Source organism: Chaetodon trifascialis, chromosome 3 (assembly GCF_039877785.1).
Source record: "Chaetodon trifascialis isolate fChaTrf1 chromosome 3, fChaTrf1.hap1, whole genome shotgun sequence".
Lineage (NCBI taxonomy): Eukaryota > Metazoa > Chordata > Actinopteri > Chaetodontiformes > Chaetodontidae > Chaetodon > Chaetodon trifascialis.
This window is the reverse complement of record NC_092058.1, coordinates 12,201,242-12,223,712: the sequence shown is the minus strand read 5'-3', so window position 1 is coordinate 12,223,712 and position 22,471 is coordinate 12,201,242. Positions and strand designations below refer to the sequence as shown.

Genomic DNA, 22,471 nt, shown 5'->3' with positions numbered 1-22,471 from the left:
GATTTGTATTTGTTTTCCTTTGTTCTTTTTGTGCACATCAGCAGGTGGTCTCTCCACCACGAGATGACGGGTATTGTTTTGAGGGCCTTGTCTGCGATTGGTTGGGGTAAACACTGGATGGGCTTGTCTGTTTTCATATCCATAATGCCGTCCTCTGACCTGCACTGCCATAACACACTGCAACTATATGGATGAGAGCCAAGATTTAAACATGGGGACACTGTGTAAAACGTGAATAAAAACAGAACGCAATCATCCTCAAATGAACGGTGTTCACCGACAACAGTTTTACAAAGTGTTCCTGGGCCCATGCAGTAACATCCTTTGTACAATCATGCGTTCACAAAGTGGTGAACCTCTCTCCATCCTCGCTTGAGCCTTTCCAGGATGCCCCTTTCATACCCAATCATGATGCTATCACCTGTAACCAATGAACCTGTTTACCTGTGGAATGATCCAAACAGGTGTTTTTGGAGCATTCCACATCTTTCCCAGTCTTTAGTCGCTCCTGTCCCAACTTGTTAGAAACATGCTGCTGCATCAAATTTAGAATAAGCAAATATTTACAAAGACCAATGAAGTTGATGAGGTAAAACATTAAATATATCGTCTTTGTACTGTTTTCAATTGTGTATATGTCAAAAAGGATTAGCAAATCATCACATGCTATTTTATTTAAGCTTCACACAGTGTCCTAACTTGGAATTGGGTTTGTACATCTTCAAAATACATATCCAAACAAACACTGAGTGGCAGACAGTTTTATCTATTGTACACAATAGAAGCACTACAGAATAATGACCTCACCCAGATCGTAACTGCTTTTTGGTTTATGTAGAACAAGATACTGCGACGCAAACCTCAATTGAGAGCAAATGTCAACACTTGAACTCTTTCAGCACTTGAGGCTTTTTTTTTTCCCACCATCCACGTCTGAACCTTGTGAGACTGTTTTAACAACACAAGTGCTGTGGACATGGCACTGACTGATAACATCTGCTGAGGAGTCTGGATGGGCAGAGCACCTCTTGACCCTTTTGACCTTTTCCTGAAAACCCTCCATTCAGAGGCCTGTGCCAAGGGTGAGGTGATGTTTGAAGCATAACTTCCTCCTGCTGAGTCACGAAAACACATGTTGCTTTCAGTAAACATACCTACCTGCGTATTATTCTGTTTGAAACAAAAACGTCACAATGAATAAAAAAATAAATGTGCTTTAAGGGATAGAAAGTAGAAAAATGTGAATATTTGAAGGTACTTACGATACAGACAACCAGCTTCTCCGTTAAGTTGAGACCATCCAGGGCAACATTTGTACACAGTCTGATAATCCTGTCTGTACACTTGTCTGTATGCAGTGTAGTACGCTGTCCTGTGAACATGACAAACATTTAGTTAAGAACTTTACACTGAAGGGGCTGTTTTTGTACTACACCATAATAAACAGTAGTGTGTGTGTGTCTGTTTATGTACATAGGGATCCTCTGACAATATTTGGTACAAAGAATTTTTAATGGTTCATGTGGTTGAATACCAGTAGATTAGGGGAAAATGTGCAAGCTAATCCGACAACTCCCAGTCCTTTGAATAACATGCTGTATAATGTTCAGCAAACATTTTCCCAGACTTTGAAGGCATCATTTTAAAGTGTCAGACTGGCAGACTCTACTTCAGAGAACGCTGCCCATCCCTGTACTTTGGGACCCCTCTCATTGCTACACAGTCATTACACATCGTGGAAACACGTTTTGTTTACAGCGAGTAATTGTGGCCCTGGCTACCTTCAAAGCAGCCTTTGGCTTTGTAACGCGGAGAAAGCGAGCGTGAGCGGCACAGTGAGAAACTCCTGAAACTGATGCTTAGAGATAGGCTAAAATGTTAGCATGACTCCTTCAAAAGGAATTTTGGCTGCAGAAAGGGCTGTGTGTTAAATAGCTGGTAACCCCTGATGGAGTGGAGTTACACCTTGCACTTAACCATATGAGAGGTTCAAAACTGTGATTACAGAACAAGAGCGAGGGAGATGAAGAGGGAAGAGGAAAGAGGAGATCAGGGACTGAGATCTCATCCTGTTTGGAGGTGGAATTAAACGGAGGATCATACCCTCTCCGTTAAATTCTTTTGGTGGCATGATTCATGGAAACAACACAAAACCATTAATTAATGCTTTGCTTTACCCAGAGCTTAATCAGCAAAGCACGACATCCCCTGCAGGTGAAGACGGGAGTGTTTGTATAGTCAGAGGTTTTGACTGCAGAGGGGGGAGAGGAGACAGACTGAAAAATGAGCTGTTATTACTCACCTCCTCTCGTATCCCATGCACCATGACTGTCCCACGCAGCCTTGCTTCCACACTTTGACCATGCGTGTGAAGGCCTGCACACACGGCTGCCTCTGGGCGACCAGCGTCACCTCCCTCTCCACACACACATTGGGCCTGGAACCAAAACAGTGGCAAAAATACTTAAGGTGTCAAAATGTTCTGCAGTGTTTTTTCAGATGTACAGATAGCAGCAGGGCAAGAAAGGCAGATGAACAAAGCTCGCACGAGGCATTTTCTAGTTGTCAACGATGTAATGCCTGTGAGGGCATTGTCTGTGCTGAGGTGGAAGGCTGCTTATGATGTCTGGTTTTAGGTATTTTTAAAGACTTAAGGGGAATTCCTCATACATCACCTGCAACAACGCTGAGCAGCAAAGTTACAAGACACTACCTGTAGTTCAACCTTAACTCAGAATTCTGCTGAAATGTGTCACCTAGGAGTCTTTCAGAGGGATGGACTTGGAATTGGCAAGGATTTTAGATCTTCCACTCCAAATATAAAAGCAAAGAAAATAAAAACCATAACAACAAAAGAAATATTTTAGATCTGTGTCAGGTTTGCTGGGAAACAAAAGCACATGATGTACAATCCCTGTAGCGAATTACCTCCACTGCACATCTTCAAAATAAATGAACAAAATGAAAAGCATGCCACAATTTTCCAGCAAATTCACATGAAACATTTATAGTGTTTTCACTTGACATGTGGTGGAACATATACATGTTTTTACTTGTGTGCTAAAGACTGGAAGTCAGCAGAAACAGGAGTTAGTCAACATTTTCACCTCTGGGTAAAATACACTAAGACCTCGACTTGATGTTTTGTCATTTTTACAGAAAGTCTGTCTGTCTAGCAGCAAACCTGCCACTGATGTCTTCACACCATCGGCTGCAGCACACAGAGGAGCCTTATCAAAAAAGTGCAACATGATCTCTGAAACATTTTCTCCTTTGGTAGCTCTCCAGAGACAGACAGGAAGGCTCGGCATATGGAGATCAGCAGGAATCTCGAGACAGCATCCAGCTGCTCATCTCATAAACAATAGTAATCACTATCACCTCCAGCTGTACACATAATTGCGTAAGAAAGACCTTATTGTTAGTGGCAGGTAACTGCAAAGAATCTTCTTGCACGTAATTCAAACTCCTTATTTATTATTTTGGGATTTGAAATACCTGCTTTAATTTTCTGTCTCTTCAATTTGAGGGTCTTAAAACAAACAGCCTCTGGCAATTAGGAATGCAGTACAGACCATCCACATGGAGCTAATATATAATCATGTAAATTACAGTGATATTATCCACAGACAGCCAAAGAAAGACCACGATAAGAGCACACAACAGTAAAATGAACCCTGTCGTATCGATAAAACAGATCCATCATCCGGCTTCTGCTGGATTAGTACTGAAACAACAGCAAAACACTTATAAGCTTGTTTTCTGCCTCTGGTTGAGCTTTTGACACAAGCTTACATGTGTGCAGGTGAAGCAGTAGTTTTCTCAAACTTCAAAAGAAATGTGAAGAAATGTAAAAACACCTCAGGAAAGATGAAGAGTGGATAATCCCTTAAGAATCTGTACACTAAGAAAATATAATATATAAACAACAAAATACAGCAAAAAGGGGTTACTCACATATAAGACTGGAGATTGTTGGCGATGCCATAACGCAATGCATGAGTCTCTTTAATAAATATGAGGATAAAAGAAAAAATAACACTATCCATGTTTCCTCTTCTTGGATTAGAGTTTGAAAAAATGTGAATAACTCGCAAACTCACTCATGAATGTAACTCAGCATAAAAAAACCTAACAAATAACCTAATAAAAAAAATCCGAGCGGTCAGCACGGAGAAAGTTAGAAGGCGCGTAAAGGATCTTCGGCGTGGAAATGACCAGACCTTTCCAAACACGCCTCAGCCATCACAGGCGGTGTGTTTTCTCGCTGCCGGCCGGTGTGTGACACACTGACTTCTAACTGCAGCTCATCTTCGCTTCTTCACTGCAGATGTTGGACTGACGGGCGAAAAGCTCGCGGAGGCTGAGCGCGTTCTGCTTCCCTCCATTCACTTGGTAATGATGGCAGGGGTTTGAGGAGGTGGGGGGTGGAAAGGGTGCCGTTTATTATTCAGAGCTTCAGCAGTCTCACCAGACACCCTGCAGTCCGCAGGAGTGCGCTCACAAACCGCAACTTAGGAAGAATAAAGGTTTCACCGGGTCCCGATTTTAAACATAAAACGTTTCTATTATTCATGTTTATTAAGACTTTGGCTCATATTTGTGTTACTTAAGGCGCTGTGTGCTTATAATTACATAGAGACATTTTACATGCCCTTATTCTGATCTTCCGCCACTACGTTTATTTATTTCCAAGAGCGCGTGTTGATGAAAACAAAGCACGTGGAGATGGGAAATAAGCTCACATGTAGAGCAACATCCGCGCGCACGGAGCCGTGAAGTATATGTACTAAATAAGATGCAGACCACTCATGGTGGGCATGGACATCTAAGTAAACTGAGTGATGTGCTATCACAGAGGATGTTTGGGGGGCGGTGTGAAGGAGCTCGTGGTCACTCTGCAGGGCAAACAGCTGATGGCGCGGTCAAAGGGTCAGCCGCCAGGACTGACCACTGCTGCTCTCCAAACAAAGCTTTCATTGCACGCATGTGTGTTCATGACCCAAAAGAGTCTCGGGTCATCGCGGTCCGTGTGACCTCCGAGGGTACCAGCTATACGGCATGTTGTTTGAATTAGATCAGGGGCTCTTTCAGACATGTCAGAGCTCATCGAAGATATGCTTTGCCAAAGTTTGGACAGACAAGAGTCATTTTAACTGCAACAACAAAAGTGTTGTCTTGGGATAATCGAATTAATTTGTTTGCATTTATTTCTGAGAAGCCCCTGGGCAGTAATCTGATGACAGTAATAACTGACTGACTCTGGTACAATTACAACTAACAGCAACATGTTACTGCACATGATCCCTATAGTTAATTACTTCATAATGCAGTTGATAACTGTCCTTTACTGAGGTAAAATCTTGAACAAATTTGCAATTAATCAAATTAACAAAACCTATTGACACAATCTGTGTAGTTGGCTATCCAGCCTTGATTCTAAAACCCCTTGAGCTGCCTAAGGTACCAACTACCCCAACCCAAATTTTGTCTGTGTGGCAATTATCTTGTGTTAGTTTGATTATTTCATTAATTTGTTTGGTAATATGCCCTATCAAAAAACAATATAACAGAAGTCATCTTGAGGCCCTGTCTTATACAGGGGCCCTGAGTCAAAGTCTACTTTAATATTACAGTCATGGTTACAGGGTGCAAAACTCTTCAACAAATGTGTACTTAATGAGATTATCAAACTAATTTACAGCAAATCTCTGACAGGTTATTATTCCAGCAGAGAAAAAAATGTTAGTTTCTGAGACGCTGGGGTCCCATAACAGGTTAATCCATCTCATACCACAATGAATGGATCTTTAGTTAGGATGCACTGAAAACTATTTCAGTGCATTTCACTTTCACTATTGTACTATTTAGTACATTGGATGGTAACTTGCTGACACCTTGTGGTTACAAATAAGAACTACAGGCGACATCTGGTCTGACAAGTGTTCTGCAGATGATGCAACGAGCAGACTTGGACAAATATTAACGCGCATGTTCTAAACAACAGGAAGTGGCCACAGAAAACGAACTTTGCACTGTCTCAACTACATCCAAGCAAAGAGGCCGAGGAGCCGCTCTGTAAATCCAATCATAATCAAGCACATGTTCGTTTTAAACCGGTGAAGTAACTTTACGACGCTCCCTAACCAGCACTTCCAACACGACCTTTGCCCCTCGCATGCTCACTGCGGTGCCTTAGCATGCAGTGGGTAATTAAAGGAGGAGTGTGCACACTCAGACAAAGTCACACTATTAAAGACGTGCTCATACATTTGCCGAGGTTCGTGGCTCGTCGAAACATGTCGTCGTCTCCAGCAAAACGGCCGGTTTCCTTACTGGGAACTATGGCGTTCGGTGGGCGAGCTGACGCCAAGCAGAGCCTGGACATGGTGAAGGCTTTCCTTGACAGGGGACACAACCAGCTGGACACAGCCTTCATGTACGCGGATGGGAAGGCAGAGACGGTCGTAGGGGGCATGAATCTTCCCAAAACAGGTATAATGGAAGCACACACAACCGTAGTATCCATAAAAAGTGGATTCTCTCAGTGAGCTTACGGTAACTGCGTTTCCAGGGTGAATTACCTACGTTGTTGCTAGACAACTTACCTGTCTGTTCGCACTTGCCGGGAATTATGGGTAACAAAAATGTCCCTTGCCAACGGCTAACAGTAACCAGCAACTGGTAGTGTTTTCATGACTTTTATACGAACAAACCTTTTTGGCTTTAGTGACAATTTATTTTATTTGTAAGGGACAAAGTACAACCTTAAACATAAATGTCACCGTTTGATATGCAGCACAGAAAATCTGAAGGTGATTCTTATCTGCAGGCCATTGCCCGCTCAATGTTAAATACACACCTGATTAAAAGCAAGAGTATTCGTATACAAAGCAAAACCAATAAAATGTAGATTCAGTGATTGCACAGTTTGGTAGCTACTAGTCAGGGGAGGAAGTACTCAGATGTTTTAAGCCAAAGAAGCAATGCAGTATTCTTACAGAGTATAGAAATACTCTAAGACCTGTACATAAGTATCAGCATCAAAAGATAATGAAGTATCACAAGTAAACAAAAGCTCATTATGCCAAATTGTCCAAGTACCCCAAAATTGTACTTAAGTGAGTTATTTCCAACACTGCCACTAGCAGACTTAATAGGTTTTGTCCTGATCAATCTCTGTGGTAACTATTACCTTAAAGAGACACTCCAACAATTTACCATCACTGTGTAAAGTAGATGGACTCATAAGAGACCAGTTGAAAGAATTATGAAAATCAGATCAGCAGAGGCTGAGATATCCTTACCTCTGGTAACTGTTGGGGCACAGCACGGTGGAGCAGCAGGTAGTGTGCGTGCCTCACAGCAAGAAGGTTGCCGGTTCGATCCCCAGGCAGGGACCCTCTGTGCGAAGTTTGCATGTTCTTCCCGTTCTCTTCCTCCCACAGATTGGTGACTAAAATTGCCCCTAGGTGAGTGTGAATGGTTGTTTGTCTTGTGTGTTAAAGGTTGTGCAAAAGGGATAGGCAGTATAGAAGATGGATGGATGGTAACTGGTGTGGTGAAGAATCAATGGATCCTGTGTTTCCCATCATAGGATCTCCTCTCTGTGAGATTAATGCTTTTACATGGTCCCTGAAAACTAAATTAAGTAAGATTGTTGCCCTATCTTCAGCAGCTCAGACCCATCTTGTTTCAAACAGGGGAATCTCTGCAAACCAGAACCATGCAGCTCTTTTGGAGATACTTGGACAGTACTGACATGTACACTTACAGCAGGCAGCACTGAGCCTAGTATTTTCCTTCACTATATAACACTTTGCTTACATTAAAGATGTACTGTATATGATTGTCTGTGAGGATTTTCATTCATTCAGGTCATGGTTCTTGTGAGTGCTTAGCAAAGGCAACTGGACCTGCTCGGACCTGTTCTGACTTGCCTTTGTGAAGTGCTTAAAAACATTTGCATGATTATTGATCCAGAATATTGTCTCCATGTTAAAGCACTTCCTGGAGCCTGTTGGACGCTGAACAAAGAGAGAGTAAGAGTAGAGACAGGGACAGAAATTTGGAGCTCTGGGAACAAGTTCTATTAATGTCCTTTTATGATCATCATTATCATGATTTGGTCTGACCATTGACTGGACTTCAGAACCCGTTGGCAAGTCCAGACTCTTAATATCCTGCTAGTTGTTCGACATGAGGTTTGTAGCTTATTTGGCTGATTTGAATATTTTGATGATTTGTATAAACTCACATGGCGCCTGAGCTCCGTGTTCATGCAAAAAAGAAAACCCTCAGTTCTTTTTGCTGAAACCAGCCTGAGATTGACAAACTTTCACCTCATTGTGTTTGTGTGACAGTAAGCATAGCTACCAAAGCCAACCCCTGGGAAGGGAAGACACTGAAGCCGGAGAGCGTGCGCTCTCAGCTGGAAACCTCACTTCAGAGGCTGCAGACCGATTGCGTGGACCTTTTCTACCTCCATGCGCCTGACCACCAAAATCCCATCCAGGACACCCTCAGGGCCTGCAATGAACTCCACAAAGAGGTAAAAGACCAGCTACCTTGTTTTCTGTGAGTTATAACTCCAAACATGTTGCTGGAACATTTCCTCTAACATGTCACGCCAAAAAGTACATTGTACATTGAGGTACACATGAAACTGTGACCTAATGTTAAAATATTGCCCTCAGGGAAAGTTCAAGGAGTTTGGCCTGTCAAACTATGCATCATGGGAAGTGGCTGAAATCGTGTGCATCTGCAGACACAACAACTGGATTGTTCCCACTGTGTATCAGGTATTCTGGCACTTTTTTAAAATAACCCATGCAGTATTATCGCCAATCAACTGCAACATCTTAGAAGAGATATGCTGCTTAGTATATGTCCACGTTGCATCCCTCTAAATGAGTGTTAGAAAGCCCATTCAGAGTGAGCAGAGAAAAATGTTTGTGTCAAGCAAAGAAACGGCGGTTAATCTCTCTTATAGTGTAGAGGAAGGAATTGGCGGCAACACCTCTTTCAACTCACTTTAATCTTTCTTTGTGACTATACTTTCACTTGTACCATAACTTTTCCAACCTTTTGCAGGGAATGTACAATGCCACTACAAGACAGGTGGAGACCGAGTTGCTGCCATGTCTGAGAAACTACGGACTGAAATTCTATGCCTACAATCCCTTAGCAGGTGCTGTATGTGCCCCTTTCTGTGGGGGAGTAATGTTAATATTGCTAAACTGTGACATCGAGCCATACTTGTGTTTGATATGGCCAATACTAGGCTTTATGGACAGCAATGTCTGCCTACCAGGTAGTAGATCAATTAATACAAAATTAGGCATTTTTGAGGCACAGATGATTTAACCTACTGACTTTGGTGATTCATCATGTGGTGGACATTTGTCATTCTGAGTAAAATGTCTCAACAGCCATTGGATGGATTGTAATTATTCAGCTTTTTATCTTGTGCCATCAAGTCAAACTCAGATTTTATGTTTAATTAGTGAATGTTAGTATACTAAAAATACCAAACTGATGGTAAACATGGTAAAGTCATACTCAGTGGAAACATGTTAGCACACTAAGTTCAGCTCAAAGCATCTCTGCGCCTGCGTACAGCCTCACAGAGCCACTACCATGACTATGGTCCCTGTCTTGTTTTTACATTAATTTGAAGTCAAACAGAGCATGAAAAACCTTTGTTTTGAGTGACAGTGCTGATTACAGAAATGATCAAACTCTAGCTCATTTTAGCTTGAATTCTGGCATTGCTCCTCTGCAGGTGGCCTCCTGACAGGAAAGTATCATTATGAAGACAAAGATGGTTCCCAGCCTGCAGGACGATTCTTTGGCAACAGCTGGGCTGCAGCATACCAAGACAGGTGAAAGACCAGCTGCTCCGCCTTTGACATTTTCCCAACAAATAAGCAGTTCCTTTTATTTTACGTTGTTGCTAATGAGGCATTTCAGCATGTCTGCACTTATGTATGTTTGTTTGTTAACACTGATCCAATCTCTGTCAGATACTGGAAGCGGAGTCATTTCCAGGCTATAGAAGTGGTTCAAAAGGCCTTGGAGACGGTGTACGGCTCAAAGAAACCCACTATGATTTCTGCTGCTATGCGCTGGATGTACCACCACTCCCAGCTTAAGGTACAGAGCCTTGCATACAGTCTCAGCCCCCTTGGACTTTTCTACATTTTGCAGTGTTACCTGTGTCAAACTGATTTTAGTTGTTCAGCTGTGATATCCTTTCCCTTTTCAAACGATGGATTTAATGGTGCTCTGTGAGATATTCAAAGCTTAGTACGACGTTATCCCTGACCTCTTTGGTGAGCTCCTTGGTCTTCATGATGATGTTGTTTGTTTGGTATTGTGTCTAACAAACTCTGAGGTCCTCACAGAACAGGTGTATTTATACTGAGATTAAATTGCATGCAGGTTGACTCTATTAAACGAATTACGTGATTTCTGAAGGCAACTGGTTGCATCTGATCTTAGTTAGGAGTTTTGCAGCAAAAGGGGTGAATACATATACACTAGGGCTGTCAGTTTAACGCGTTAATTAGATTAATTAATTACGCTGCAAATTAACGCGCTATAAAAATTAACGCAATTAATCATGAGTGGCAAGTCAATGCGCAAGCAATTTAAATTTGGCCCTTTGAGTGACCCGTAGGCTGCATCCTACCTGCGCTACTAGTCAAAAGCAGGGTGACAACAGACGTGGATGAGATACCGGAGAGCGAGGCAAGCCTACTTGGACCTTTGAACGGCAAGTTTATTTATAAAAAGAACAAAGACAGGACTATTACCAAGAACGCAGTGGTTTGTACCTTGTGTAAAAAAGAGTTTTCCTATCACCGTAGCAGCTCCAGCCTGAATTATCATTTAAACGCTAAACATGTAGTTGCCGCTAGTGCTACCGTGAGCTCACTCCGCCAACCCACACTTGCTGAGTTAGGAAAACGAATGAGCAAAGCCACGACAGAAAAACTGACAAACTCAATCGCAAAGTGGGTTGCTGCTGATTGCAGGCCGATTTCAATCGTGGAAGACGAGGGCCTAAAAGGCGTTTCAGATAGCGTCATCTGAATTTCATTTATGAAGCACACTTCACCAATAAAAATGTGGATATCAAATCTTCTCTTCTTGGCGTATTCAATTGATTAGTCATGCACTACAATTTTGTAATGTCCTAGAATTCAAATCATTTATTTGGGGACCTTAAGCAGATATGAGATTAAAATGCGATTAATTAGATTAATTAATTACAAATCCTGTAATTAATTAGATAAATTTTTTTAATCGCCTGACAGCACTAATATACACTCAGTACTTTTCAGACTTTTATTTGTAAATAATTTTGAAAACCATGTAATATTCATCCCCTCTTCAAAATGGACTATTTTGTGTTGGTCCAGTGCATATGACCCCAATAATCCATTTTAATTTACAGTTGTAACATGACAAAGACCGCTTGTACTGAGCATGGATAGCTACAGCAGACATGAGTTATTGTATGTTTTGTCATTATAATGGAGAGATCATGCAGCATTTAGTCTCTGAACACATTTTTGTCAGCACTGTATCAATAATCACTGGTCAAGCAGATGGCTTTATATCACCAGATACATTTTATGAGGATACTGCACATACTGAGAATTAGGCCTGCAACTAGTGATCATTATGTATTCAGTAATACCAAAGATCCTCGCTCTTTTACCATCTGGAAGAGCCTTGTCACAGTTGTATATTTAACCTCAACACTACTGACTCAAAAGCTGCATTGGTGCTTACAGTAGCTGGAAAATGTTATACCAACTTTAAATGCAACACATCCTTATTAAACCCACGTTCTGTTTTTTTTCTCTTTGACCTCTAAATTGTCTGCGGTTTCAGGGTGAAGTTGGTGATGGAGTCATCATTGGCATGTCAAGTATGGAGCAACTTCAGCAAAACCTGGCTGCGGCAGAGGAGGGTCCTCTGGATGAGAGAGTGGTCGCCGCCTTCAATGAGGCCTGGAATCTCGTAGCCCACGAGTGTCCAAACTACTTCCGCTGAAGAGCCAAAATCTCCCTAACGTTCCAATAAAATATCATCCAAGTTTATGCAGAAAATAGATCTGCTAAAGCAGCTTTCCCTTACATCCTTTTCTTGTAATAATTTTTTTAAAAGATTGATCAATTAGAAGCCAGTATGTATTAATGCATCTGAGCACTTAATCATTTATGTATAAATGTAAAAATGAATATGCAAGATAGTTTTTCAGGGAAAAATAATCTTTTGTGGAGTCTGCCTTAATTAAACTGTTACATTAAAAAAAAAACTCATTGAACAGGTTTGTTTAACACATGACGTTAAATTTGTTTTTGCTCAATGGCAAAATACTTGCAATACAAAACCTTGTCATATTTCAACAAAACAAGTTGCATTAACATGATTACATGTAAGAGCATCATTTAGTCTTTTGACTCCATTCACCAGTTTACTGAACAAAAATTCAGTCCAAAGCTAAAATTCAAGGTCAACATTAGGAGTTCATGTTTTGGGCTGAAAAGAGGACATAGGGAAGAGATAACAGACTCCAAGGGCAGCACAGGCAGTCAGGATGAATGGTTTCAATGTTAATGTCCCTCTGCTGTCGGACGTTGGCAAAAATGACCTTTAAAAACAATGTGTACGGGCTCCTGCACTTGCAGATGTCTCATTCTGCATCATCGTCGTCATCGTCATCTTCATTATCCTGCATAGACTCTTCCTCACCAGCACAGTTCTCAAACTCGCCTGTTTCTGAGTTCCACATACATTTGATCTGCACCTTGAATTCTGCCATTTCAATGCCAAAGAGTTTCTATGGACAAAAAAAGGAGCCAATTTGGACAGTCAGTTAAATGCAACACAGCACAATATGTTACAGTTATTTTCCGTCATCAAGCAGTGAAGAACTCACGAGAATACGAGCCTGCTCGGGAGTCAGCATGTCTCCATCCTTACAGACTTCATGGTCCTTCAGCAGTGTCACCACGCCTTTCATAACATGATACAAAATGTGACTATCAAGTGTCTTATCCAACTGATGTGAAGTGATGACTGGCAATGGTCATTTTTCAAAGGAGAAATAACCTGTTACACTCTAACATGTTTTAAGGATTAGGCCCATTCTACTAACAAGTATTGTCTGATTTTAATAAGAACCAATAGACTTGAAGGGTAGGGAAATCAAAAAAGTGTTAAGAAAATGATTATTGTAATGGGGATTTTGGTCTTTGCATGACAAATGTAGCATAATGGCATCCTTTTCTTGTAATCTTACCTTTCTTGAGGGCAGTGGGAAGTCCTAATTGTCTCAACTGGGGCTCCATTGAGTGAGGAAATTGTTCTAAGGGTCCCTCATCCAGAGTTATGTCCATCTGTGCCTGATTGCCTGCCCGTGCATAATCCACCTCTTTGAAATTACTGAAATACCTGCAGAGAACACCATTTTGTCAAATGAAGAACAATATTTGGTGAATTAGTGCAATTAATGGCACATTAATCAAAGCCTTACTTACTCTTGTACCTCATCTTTTGTTTTGTTTGTGAACAGTACTCCCACTTCTCCTCGTAGATACTTGCTGACCTGTGCGTTATCAAAATGCAATACAAATTTCAGATCTTTGCAGTACATTATTGTGACATTTCTTTAAATCACAAATAAGATCTCACCTACCTTGTGCAAATTATCTTTGTATTCGTCTGTTTCTCCTTTACCCAAGGCAACCATCATGACTTTGTTTTTGCCAAAGAAGAACCTGGAAAAGAGGAGTTCAGTTAAATTGTTTAAAGGGGTACTCCATTGGCCTTTCATAAAGTTGGGGTAAGGACAAGAGACACGTTTTAGGAAAATAATGCTCAAATGTGAAGCAGTAGCAGCTGAGATAGCCTGACTTTTAGTTCCGAATAAGGGCCAAACACCAAACACTGGACCATATAATTCCCTTTATGCAACTTGGTAGCTTCTTTCATTAAACCATCCCTCACTCTGTGGCCCCAGTTAATGACATAAACTGTCTGACATAAATTTGCAGTCTGCAAGATAACTGATGACTTAAAAAGGCTCCTCCGGGTTTACAGAAGACATTAAACACAGGCTGAGTAGTACTGAGGAGTAAACTGACCTCCATGTGTAAAGTCAATCAAATGTTCATTCAGTTGACATTCATTGAACTGTCAAACCAATGGACTGGTTGCTGTCCTTACCTGCTGTGCTTCCATGCTGTCCTGATGTCTTTCAGTTTGTTATTTCTCATATTGGCCACAGAGAATATGAACAAATTTCTGTAGGTGTCCACACATTTCCGTACCTAGAAAGAGAAACAGGTAGAAAATGTATTGTAGTGTCAAACATGTCAACAGCTTCAGCTAACCCTAGTTAGCATAAAGCTAGCTAGAGCTGAGAGCAGACCAGAGGCGAAAACACTCACCTCCTCGATTAATTTCTGTTTTAACTCCAGTCCCTTCTTGGCTGTTTTCGTTAACGAAACTGAGGGAAGGATTATGTGAAAAGCAGTCAGTCAGTTAATTAGTTATGAGTTTATCTGACATCAATTAGCCGTAACAATTACAGCACCCCATGTACGTTAACTGCTATTTCCCCCAGAAGAAGCTAGCATTTCTTTTCTTTTATCGCAGACAGCGGTTACATACAAGCGACCGCGTAACAAGACTAACAACTTCATTTGTATTTACATGACACAATTTGAACGTATATGTACTTACTTTTCTTGTCCCTCTTTGACTTCGGCATGGTTTCCTCTCACGATGGCAGAGCAGCAGGCGCACACGTGAAGGAAAAGGACCCCAAATGTTTCTGTTGGGTGAAGCTGACCGCGCGGTGCCTGACTACAAAACTAAAACCAGGGTTTTAAAAAGGACTTTTAATTAAAATATGTATACTTCATGTTGCTGGTGTCTAGACACTTACTCCTTCCCTGACATAAATTTTCACATACTTAGCCTTAAGAGTGAGGTCAGTGTTGGTGTTGGTTCAAAGTACTATTACTCATAAAGCAGGCAAAATCATTGAAAGTGTTTTTGGCAGGCACTCCTTTATGAGTGCAATGCATACAGATATGATACCAGGTAGCTAAAATGAGCTAAAATATACGGATTAATAATGAATCCAGGTGCCTTCATGATGATGAAATAGCATATTGTAATGCTTTATCTATTTTTGTGCCTACCATTTTTACTTTAACTTTGTTGTTGTTGTTTGTTCGTTCGTTTGTTTGTTTGTGTGTTTGGTTTTTTTTTTTGTTTTACTAAAGGCAACATAGTACTGCCCAGCTGTCCCAAATTAATTTTACATCTATGCATAACATGATCGGATGAAGATAATGTCTGAACTGTCTTGGGATTATGGAGTGATTAACCCACTAGGAGGCCCCATAGTCAAAGCAACGACATGAAACTGCAGTGAGATAGTACTTCTAAGTGTAGGTGTGTTGTTGGCCCTTATGGGAAGTGTGGCCCTTGACTAGGTCTGTAAGTCCCTCTTTCAGTTTTGATTCAACCCTGAAATTTCCTATAGATTTTAGAGAAATGTTGCAGACTCATTTTAAGGAAAGCAGGCCCAAGACTTTTGCTCCTCTTTCCCTGTGACTGATCATATCACTTTCAGTGAGGTCGCATTAAGTGACATCAGGAGAGTTACTCATTCACTCATCATTCTGATAACAGAGTTTTAAGAAATAGAGCCACATCATCAGTGATTATCTTATTGGCTGGTATACATTGATGTGATGAGACAGCCTCCAATTCAGTGCAACAACAGTGATGATATCAAAGCACATTTATCCTAGTATGAGACAAGAATGGGCTTTGATCATAGGCAGGGAAAGTACATCACAGACTGAAACAGACCAGAAAAGATTACAAAAGATTTCCACTCCCCATAAATCAAAATCTATATGCAAGTAAAAAATAAATAAATAAAAAGAAATTAGAAGATTAAAGTAAATAATAACTGGAAAAACTATGGCATGGCATCAACTTTAAACAGGTAACAGGTTCAGTTCTGAATGTCAACTACACAGCCGTCGCTGACCAAATGTCAATCAAACCCAGAAGCAGCTTCAAAACAGAACGAAGCAAAACACTTATCCTCTTCCCTTTGCTGTGTTACAACTTACAATACACAAGTTCAGCGCCAATTAACATCACTGGACTGCCACAGTGACATAAACCAAAAACAAAAAAATACTTCTTTGAAATTCTATGTAACTTTACAAATGCCAAGTGAACACAGGACAAGATAGAATTTCACTCAGTTTCTTTCCCTGTGTGCTGATACAGTTAATAGTTGTTGCGAATAAAACAAAGCAAAACTTACCAATTAACTTAATAGATATTGGATGCAGACTCTCATTAACCCCCACCCACCCCTCCTCTCCTGGTGGATGCAGTCTGGCAGCAAAACAAGTCCGGGCAAAGTCAGACATGTCCACAGCTTTGACGTGATGCGCAACTGAAACTCAGCAGATTTATAACTTCCAATAACTCTATTTTTCTAATGTTACATGAAGGCAAACATATTTGTCCAAATTAGTCTCTTAATAAGACGATGTTCTTATTTTCGTGTAGGAGGAGGCAGTGTGGCTCAGATCCTACTCAGTGGGCAACACCTGAAGCTGGTCAGTTGTCCTGCTGGATCCATTTTCTTTACTTATGTGTTACGATCTACATCTTGTCATCATAATTTTATATACTATGTGAATCTATACTCGTACTTGCACTTGTGAATCTATTCTCTACACAGGACATCAGTTGCATGCTTCCAGAGGGTTTTTTTTTAACCTCATCACCTTGACGGATTTTGTAAATATAGGCGTATTCTGATTTTGATGCAGCAACATGTTTCAAACAAGTTCGGACAGGAGCAACTAAAGACTGGGAAAGATGTGGAATGCTCCAAAAACACCTGTTTGGAACATTCCACAGGTAAACAGGTTCTTTGGTAACAGGTGATAGTGTCATGATTGGGTATGAAAGGGGCATCCTTGAACATCCTACATCCTGGAAAAATAAATAAATACATAAATAAAATTATATATATATATATATGTGTGTGTGTGTGTGTGTGTGTGTGTGTGTGTGTGTGTGTGTGTGTGTGTGTGTGTGTAATAGGCTACCTTACAGTATATAATCATATAATGGAGTAGAATACACTATGACTAAAAAGAGAAGTAGGTTATCATATCCCTGGATTGATGCTGTACTATTATTGTGGTGAAAGTTTGACAGAGACATAAAATAAAAAGTTATTTGTGAATCCCCTGAACACTGCGCCTGAATACCATGTGTACAACAAAGTGAATGGAAGATGCATTGTTGTTACAGTCTCCTATTATAGCTGTCGGTGTGGGGGGGCAGGGGGAGGGACGTGGGAGGGGCCGATGTGGGTGATAGTGCCTTGTTTAGCGCTCTGCAACATGATCCCTGCACACCACGGAGAGGCCGGGCTCTGCGGTCCTGCGTCCTGACACCATCCCACCGCACCACATGGAGACCGGATAGAGCCACAGCGAGAACGGGGAATGACAAAGAGAGAAGGTGGACCGTCTTCCTCTGTGTGTATGAACCCGGCACAGCATCAGCAGCTCCTGACAAAGCTGAGGCAAACAGAGATGAGGCGGACGGGAAGTACAGCTGGTGTTTGCTGCGGTCTGCGTCAAACCTCTCGCTCCTTCGGAAGATAATGCCCTCGGTGCCTGTTAAAGGACTTTCTGGGTTCATTATTCGCTTGTGCCGCAGGGCTCCATGCTGTCAGGCTCTTGGTGGTAAACATCCAGCAGGGACGGTGATGGTCACCGGGTCTCCGGCCACTCAGTCACTCTCAGCATCTGCATTGTAAGGAGAAACTCGTCCAGTGGGAGTGGGATTGCGAAGGAATATGCAGAGATAGAAACCACAGTTTTTTTTGTTGCTGCATCCGAACCAGACACAGCCATAGTTGGGATTTTTACCAACATGAACTCGCTGTTTTTCTCCGATTCTCCGCCCGGCCCGGTCTGCAACGTCCCCGCCGGGTCGGGCGCGGTGACCAGCGCCCTGAGAAATGACCTGGGCTCCAACATCCATGTGCTGAAAACGCTCAACCTGCGATTCCGCTGCTTCCTTGCCAAAGTCCACGAACTGGAGAGGAGAAACAAACTGCTGGAGAGCCAGCTGCAGCAAGCTCTGCAGAGACCCCTGCACCGCCACCTTTACTCCCGCGAAGTTGCGGTGCAGACGGACGGTCCCGAGTCGCGACTGCCGGGCACCATCTGGAGCTTCACCCACGTCCGGAGGCAAGGGGAGCGCTTTGAGACCCTGCACGGGCCCGGGGTGACGTGGACGCATCCGGACGGAGTCGGGGTCCAAATAGACACCATTACCCCAGAACTGAGGGCTCTGTATAACGTGCTGGCCAAAGTCAAGCGGGAGAGGGACGAGTACAGGAAAAAGTGAGTAAAGACTGACGCACTGATGTGAGACTCTGTCTGATGATGTTGTTGATCGTTCCATCATTAAAAAATACAATAGCGCAGTCATTTTTGTGTCTGAAAACATCCGCATGTGTTCGACCTGACACTCATCATTTGCAGGGGAGTAGCAAGGAATTGAAGGCCCTGAAATAGTGTTTACGTGGGCCCCCTTTTCTAGTCAGGGCCCCTGTCATCACTGCCCTCGGCTAGCTACAAAGACATAAGAACGAGACTGAAAATAAGAACAAAATGTAATTACATACCCACCACAGACTGTAGAAGCCCCCTGGGAGGATTTTACAGGACAGTGTATTTCTACAGCCATCATCATTGAAAAGCATCGGCGGTCCCAAGTTCAAGAGTTGACCTGTTCAGTGTAGATGCGACAGTTTATAGGCAGTTTATAGAAGATGCTCTAATGTGGCGCTCCATCAAATCAAGGGACATAATCAGTTTTGCCTTTAAAGATAGGCTCATTGGATTCCCATCATTCACAGAGTTGAAAAGGTGAGGCGATAGACAGAAAATTAATCAGCAGCTGTTTTATCGATTTATTATTTAAGGTCTTTTTTTTTTTTTTAAACAAAAATGCCAAACTTGGTCTGGTTCCATGATATTCAATGCTACGATTCACCGCTATTCTCTGCAAAAGAAGATCTTTTGGTTGTAGACTACTGGTGGGTCAAAATAAGACACTTGAAGACGTCACTTTGCTTTCAGGGAAACACTGATGGGAATTTTTTGACACTTTATACACCAAATGATCAATCAGCCAAGGGAATGATCAGCACATGAATCGTGAGGGAGATGATGTCTGAGTTGGTTTGAGAGATGAGAGCGGTGTGATCGAGAAGCTGTTTTCATCCTCCATCACTTTATGGCTTCTGTCTTATCGCTGTGACTTTCTTAGTCCCGCGTGGGTGTGGTTCTCAAAATGATGACCAGATGCTCATCTGACAGTACACTGGAAATATTTCACAATGACAGAGCTACACTTGAGGTACTATTTCTCATGAGTGGGCCCTCAGCCCTGTAGCCTCACAAAGACTTTTATTGTGAATTGAACTGAAGCTCGTTCTCACACTCTTCTGAGGAAATTCCTTTGCATGCCTCAGTCTCCACCAATTGTTCTTCTCCTTTAGTCACATTAATTGTGTTTCCTTGAGGACTCGCTGCAGAGTCCCCGGCTGACCCGCGTCACCGCTGGCCGGCTTGTCTGGCTACTGGGGGAGGAACATGCCAAGCGAGCGCCTGCTTCTGTTTGCTGCCATGATTCAAGCAGAGAGGCATTTTAACAGGCCTCCGTCTGCTCGGTGAGGTCGGCTATGACGAACGCCGACTTCCCTGTGAGAGCACTGACTCAGTGACACAGAATGTGTGTGCTCTCCCACTCCTCTGGGAAGCTGCGTATCCTGTCCAGTCATTCTCCGAAGCAGCAGCATATCCTTTTTTGTGCATTTCTGCAGGAGAAGATGAACGGCAGAGACTGGGACAGCAGCCAAACTGAAAACTGCTGCGGCTGATTCCCAAAATTTTGGATCTCCTTTGGCAAAAAAACAGGGGAGCTGTCGACTTTACGAGTCATTGAAACTGCCATTTTGGCTGCTTTTTAAGTCAGGCTTTAGTTGGCAAAATACATAAAACTACTGCACTTTGCACGTCCATTCATGAATGTATATTATGTCTCTGCTGTGGCTGCTTGTTGTGGCTAAGCTGGCTTTCTATACGTTTTACAGAAGTATAGGTATTGTGTGTTTACATGTTCCTTTAATGACACTTACGAGTACCAAAGTGGCAAACATGTTCTTTTTATTCTTTCCACATCTTGAGGTGAGGAACGAGACACATTTCAAGTGGCTTTTTATTGGCCAATAATCTTGGTAATCAATCTCTTTCCCCGCCTCTCGCATTCCTTCTCTCCTCTGAGCTCAATAATTGCATCACTGCTGAGTTCACTGCCCAGTTATTTTCTCTCTGTCTCCCTGTCTAAATCCTCTTTACTACAGTCACGTTTCGGCATTCAGTCCCTGAGCCCCATCCTGCCATGCCCTTTCTGTTCTGTGCGTTTTGTATGCAGCCATTCCTTCGGCCTTCGCTCCACCCCTCTTACAGCCCCCCCCACCCCCTCCGTGTCACGCAGACCGCTTCGTAAGCTCAGCTCTGACAGAGCCCCCCCCTGAGCTCCCACACCATCCCGGTGATTTATTAAAGCTTTACGAGTGTGGACAATCGCAAAGAGATGGATGGCCAGCTGATCCATTTCTGATTTGTCCACTTGCACTCATAAAATGAAGTACTCGCTTGTCATTTTACAGTACTCCTCGTTCTGATCAGGAGCCTATTTTCTGAGCCTGGGCCGAAATGGTGTCATTTGTTTGTCACACGTTGTTGTTTGTAACACGTTCCCTTATGAAGTTGTGTTGTGAAGTGAGCTCAAAGGCTGCTTGATTACACGAAAAGGCTGAAATACGACAGAAATAGTATTTTCCAGGACAATAAAGATGTAGAATATGGGCCCAGAAATTAGAGGTAGGCGATATGGCCCTAAAATAATATCACAGTATTTCAGGGTATTGCTACAGTAATGATATTTTTCGAGGTGTGACAAAACACGCAGTAAAACTTGCTAAAAATTTGGTGATGTGCTGCTGAGCCGGTGTAGTTTGTCTGCGTGGTTTAAACTCACGTCATCTGTTCAGCGCTCCTCGTGGATTTTTGGCCTCATACTTTGGTGCTTCTGCTTGAGGTGGTGGAAAAGTTAGTTGTTTTGAATTCTTTTTATTAAAAATTATACCAATATTATCATGATGTATGATAGCTAGTATTGCAAATGAGTGTCTGAGATGAAACTTCGGAAGCTGTTTTTAATCTCTTGAACTTTCCCTTTAAATTTCCCCTTACAGCAGCTTGAAAGTAAAAATAATACTGCTTGCAGACAAAGTGCACTCTGACAGATGGCTCTAACATCTGATATATATTGTTTTGAAAATGAAAATGAAAAAACACATTAAATGTGAACAGTGGTCATAGAAACCTTTAATAACCTTTGCAGTAAGAGCCAGAAAAAAATATTTTTAGGAATTAATATGAAATGATTGATTGTGTAGAATACATAAATCTGCAGAGTGAATTAATCAGTATAAAGTGATGGAGTTTATCTTTAATTTGACTCATTTGTTTTCAGTTCATTTGCATGTAAATTTCCTTCTTAGCGATACACGAGTAAAAAATACACATTTGAATACCTCAAATATCTAGTTTCATATGTTTTTCTGATGGGTTTTTGTAACCTCTTGATTTGTATTAAAGACACAGATTCAGGTTGAATTGTTCCTTCACTAATCAGTAGAAATAAGGTGCTCGTGTGCTCATATTTCCTCAACCATTTAGAGTTTTTTGAGCAAAAATGTTCATTTCTTCAATAAACCTTAATTGACCTAAATTATATTGCAAAATCTCTCCTTGTACAACAGCCTCTTGGTCGAGAACAGCCTTGTTCTTTTAGTTACTGGATGTATTTTTGGATCTGGTCAAGCTCTTTAACTGATTTAGGCCACATTCGTAACAATTTCATGTAATTTCTGGCTTTCAGAGCACTGTTTTCATTCACTGCCAACAAATGCAAAAGTGTGCTCGATCACACACACACACAGTCCCGCTCTGTGGCTCCCTCACACGAACAAAAAGCACATAGATGTTCAGTTGTTCAAGGACAGGCTTCATAAATCAGACAGCCAGCTCATATGCACATCCACTTAGTGCCACAGTGTCTGGGCTGTGGGGTTACAGACCTCACATGCAGACAAACGACCGTGCAAAGGAGGATGGGTAAGGTCAAGGCCAGCGTCCTCATCCACATGTTTTCATCCCACTATCTTGGATCACTGTGAAATATATCACTTGTATGTCAGTGAGGCTCTGCCAGTAATTGCCACCAGTGTGCAACAGTGCTTAAAATGGCC

The 22,471-nt window shown here is 41.9% G+C and overlaps 4 protein-coding genes across 5 annotated transcripts in view; 2 read left to right on the top strand and 2 right to left on the bottom strand.

The window, feature by feature from the left end:
- The window catches only part of megf6b (multiple EGF-like-domains 6b), a 59,292-nt gene extending 54,229 nt beyond the window's left edge, over positions 1–5,063 (bottom strand). The window contains exons 1-3 of the mRNA XM_070994166.1: positions 5,050–5,063; positions 2,303–2,437; positions 1,263–1,372 (exon numbers count right to left, since the gene is read on the bottom strand). Coding sequence (XP_070850267.1) covers positions 1,263–1,372; positions 2,303–2,437; positions 5,050–5,063 — 259 coding nt within the window. The remainder of the gene's footprint in view (positions 1–1,262; positions 1,373–2,302; positions 2,438–5,049) is intronic.
- Positions 5,064–6,092: 1,029 nt separating this feature from the next.
- On the top strand, positions 6,093–13,671 carry akr7a3 (aldo-keto reductase family 7, member A3 (aflatoxin aldehyde reductase)). The gene is made up of 7 exons (XM_070959159.1): positions 6,093–6,495; positions 8,364–8,551; positions 8,697–8,801; positions 9,094–9,190; positions 9,785–9,884; positions 10,026–10,155; positions 11,905–13,671. Exons 1-7 carry the CDS (start codon positions 6,201–6,203, stop codon positions 12,064–12,066), a joined length of 1,077 nt encoding a protein of 358 aa, XP_070815260.1. The 5' UTR covers positions 6,093–6,200; the 3' UTR covers positions 12,067–13,671.
- On the bottom strand, positions 12,345–14,877 carry mrto4 (MRT4 homolog, ribosome maturation factor). The gene is made up of 8 exons (XM_070959160.1): positions 14,764–14,877; positions 14,469–14,527; positions 14,245–14,348; positions 13,715–13,796; positions 13,557–13,624; positions 13,319–13,470; positions 12,956–13,032; positions 12,345–12,856 (listed from the first exon to the last, which is right to left on the bottom strand). Exons 1-8 carry the CDS (start codon positions 14,789–14,791, stop codon positions 12,710–12,712), a joined length of 717 nt encoding a protein of 238 aa, XP_070815261.1. The 5' UTR covers positions 14,792–14,877; the 3' UTR covers positions 12,345–12,709.
- A 2,575-nt stretch (positions 14,878–17,452) lies between these two features.
- Positions 17,453–22,471, top strand: part of iffo2b (intermediate filament family orphan 2b) — a 28,305-nt gene continuing 23,286 nt past the window's right edge. The window contains exon 1 of one of the 2 annotated variants that reach the window (XM_070958994.1): positions 17,453–18,488. In XM_070958994.1, coding sequence (XP_070815095.1) covers positions 18,013–18,488 — 476 coding nt within the window. In that variant the 5' untranslated portion in view covers positions 17,453–18,012. The remainder of the gene's footprint in view (positions 18,489–22,471) is intronic. The other variant, XM_070958995.1, reaches the window with a different exon arrangement.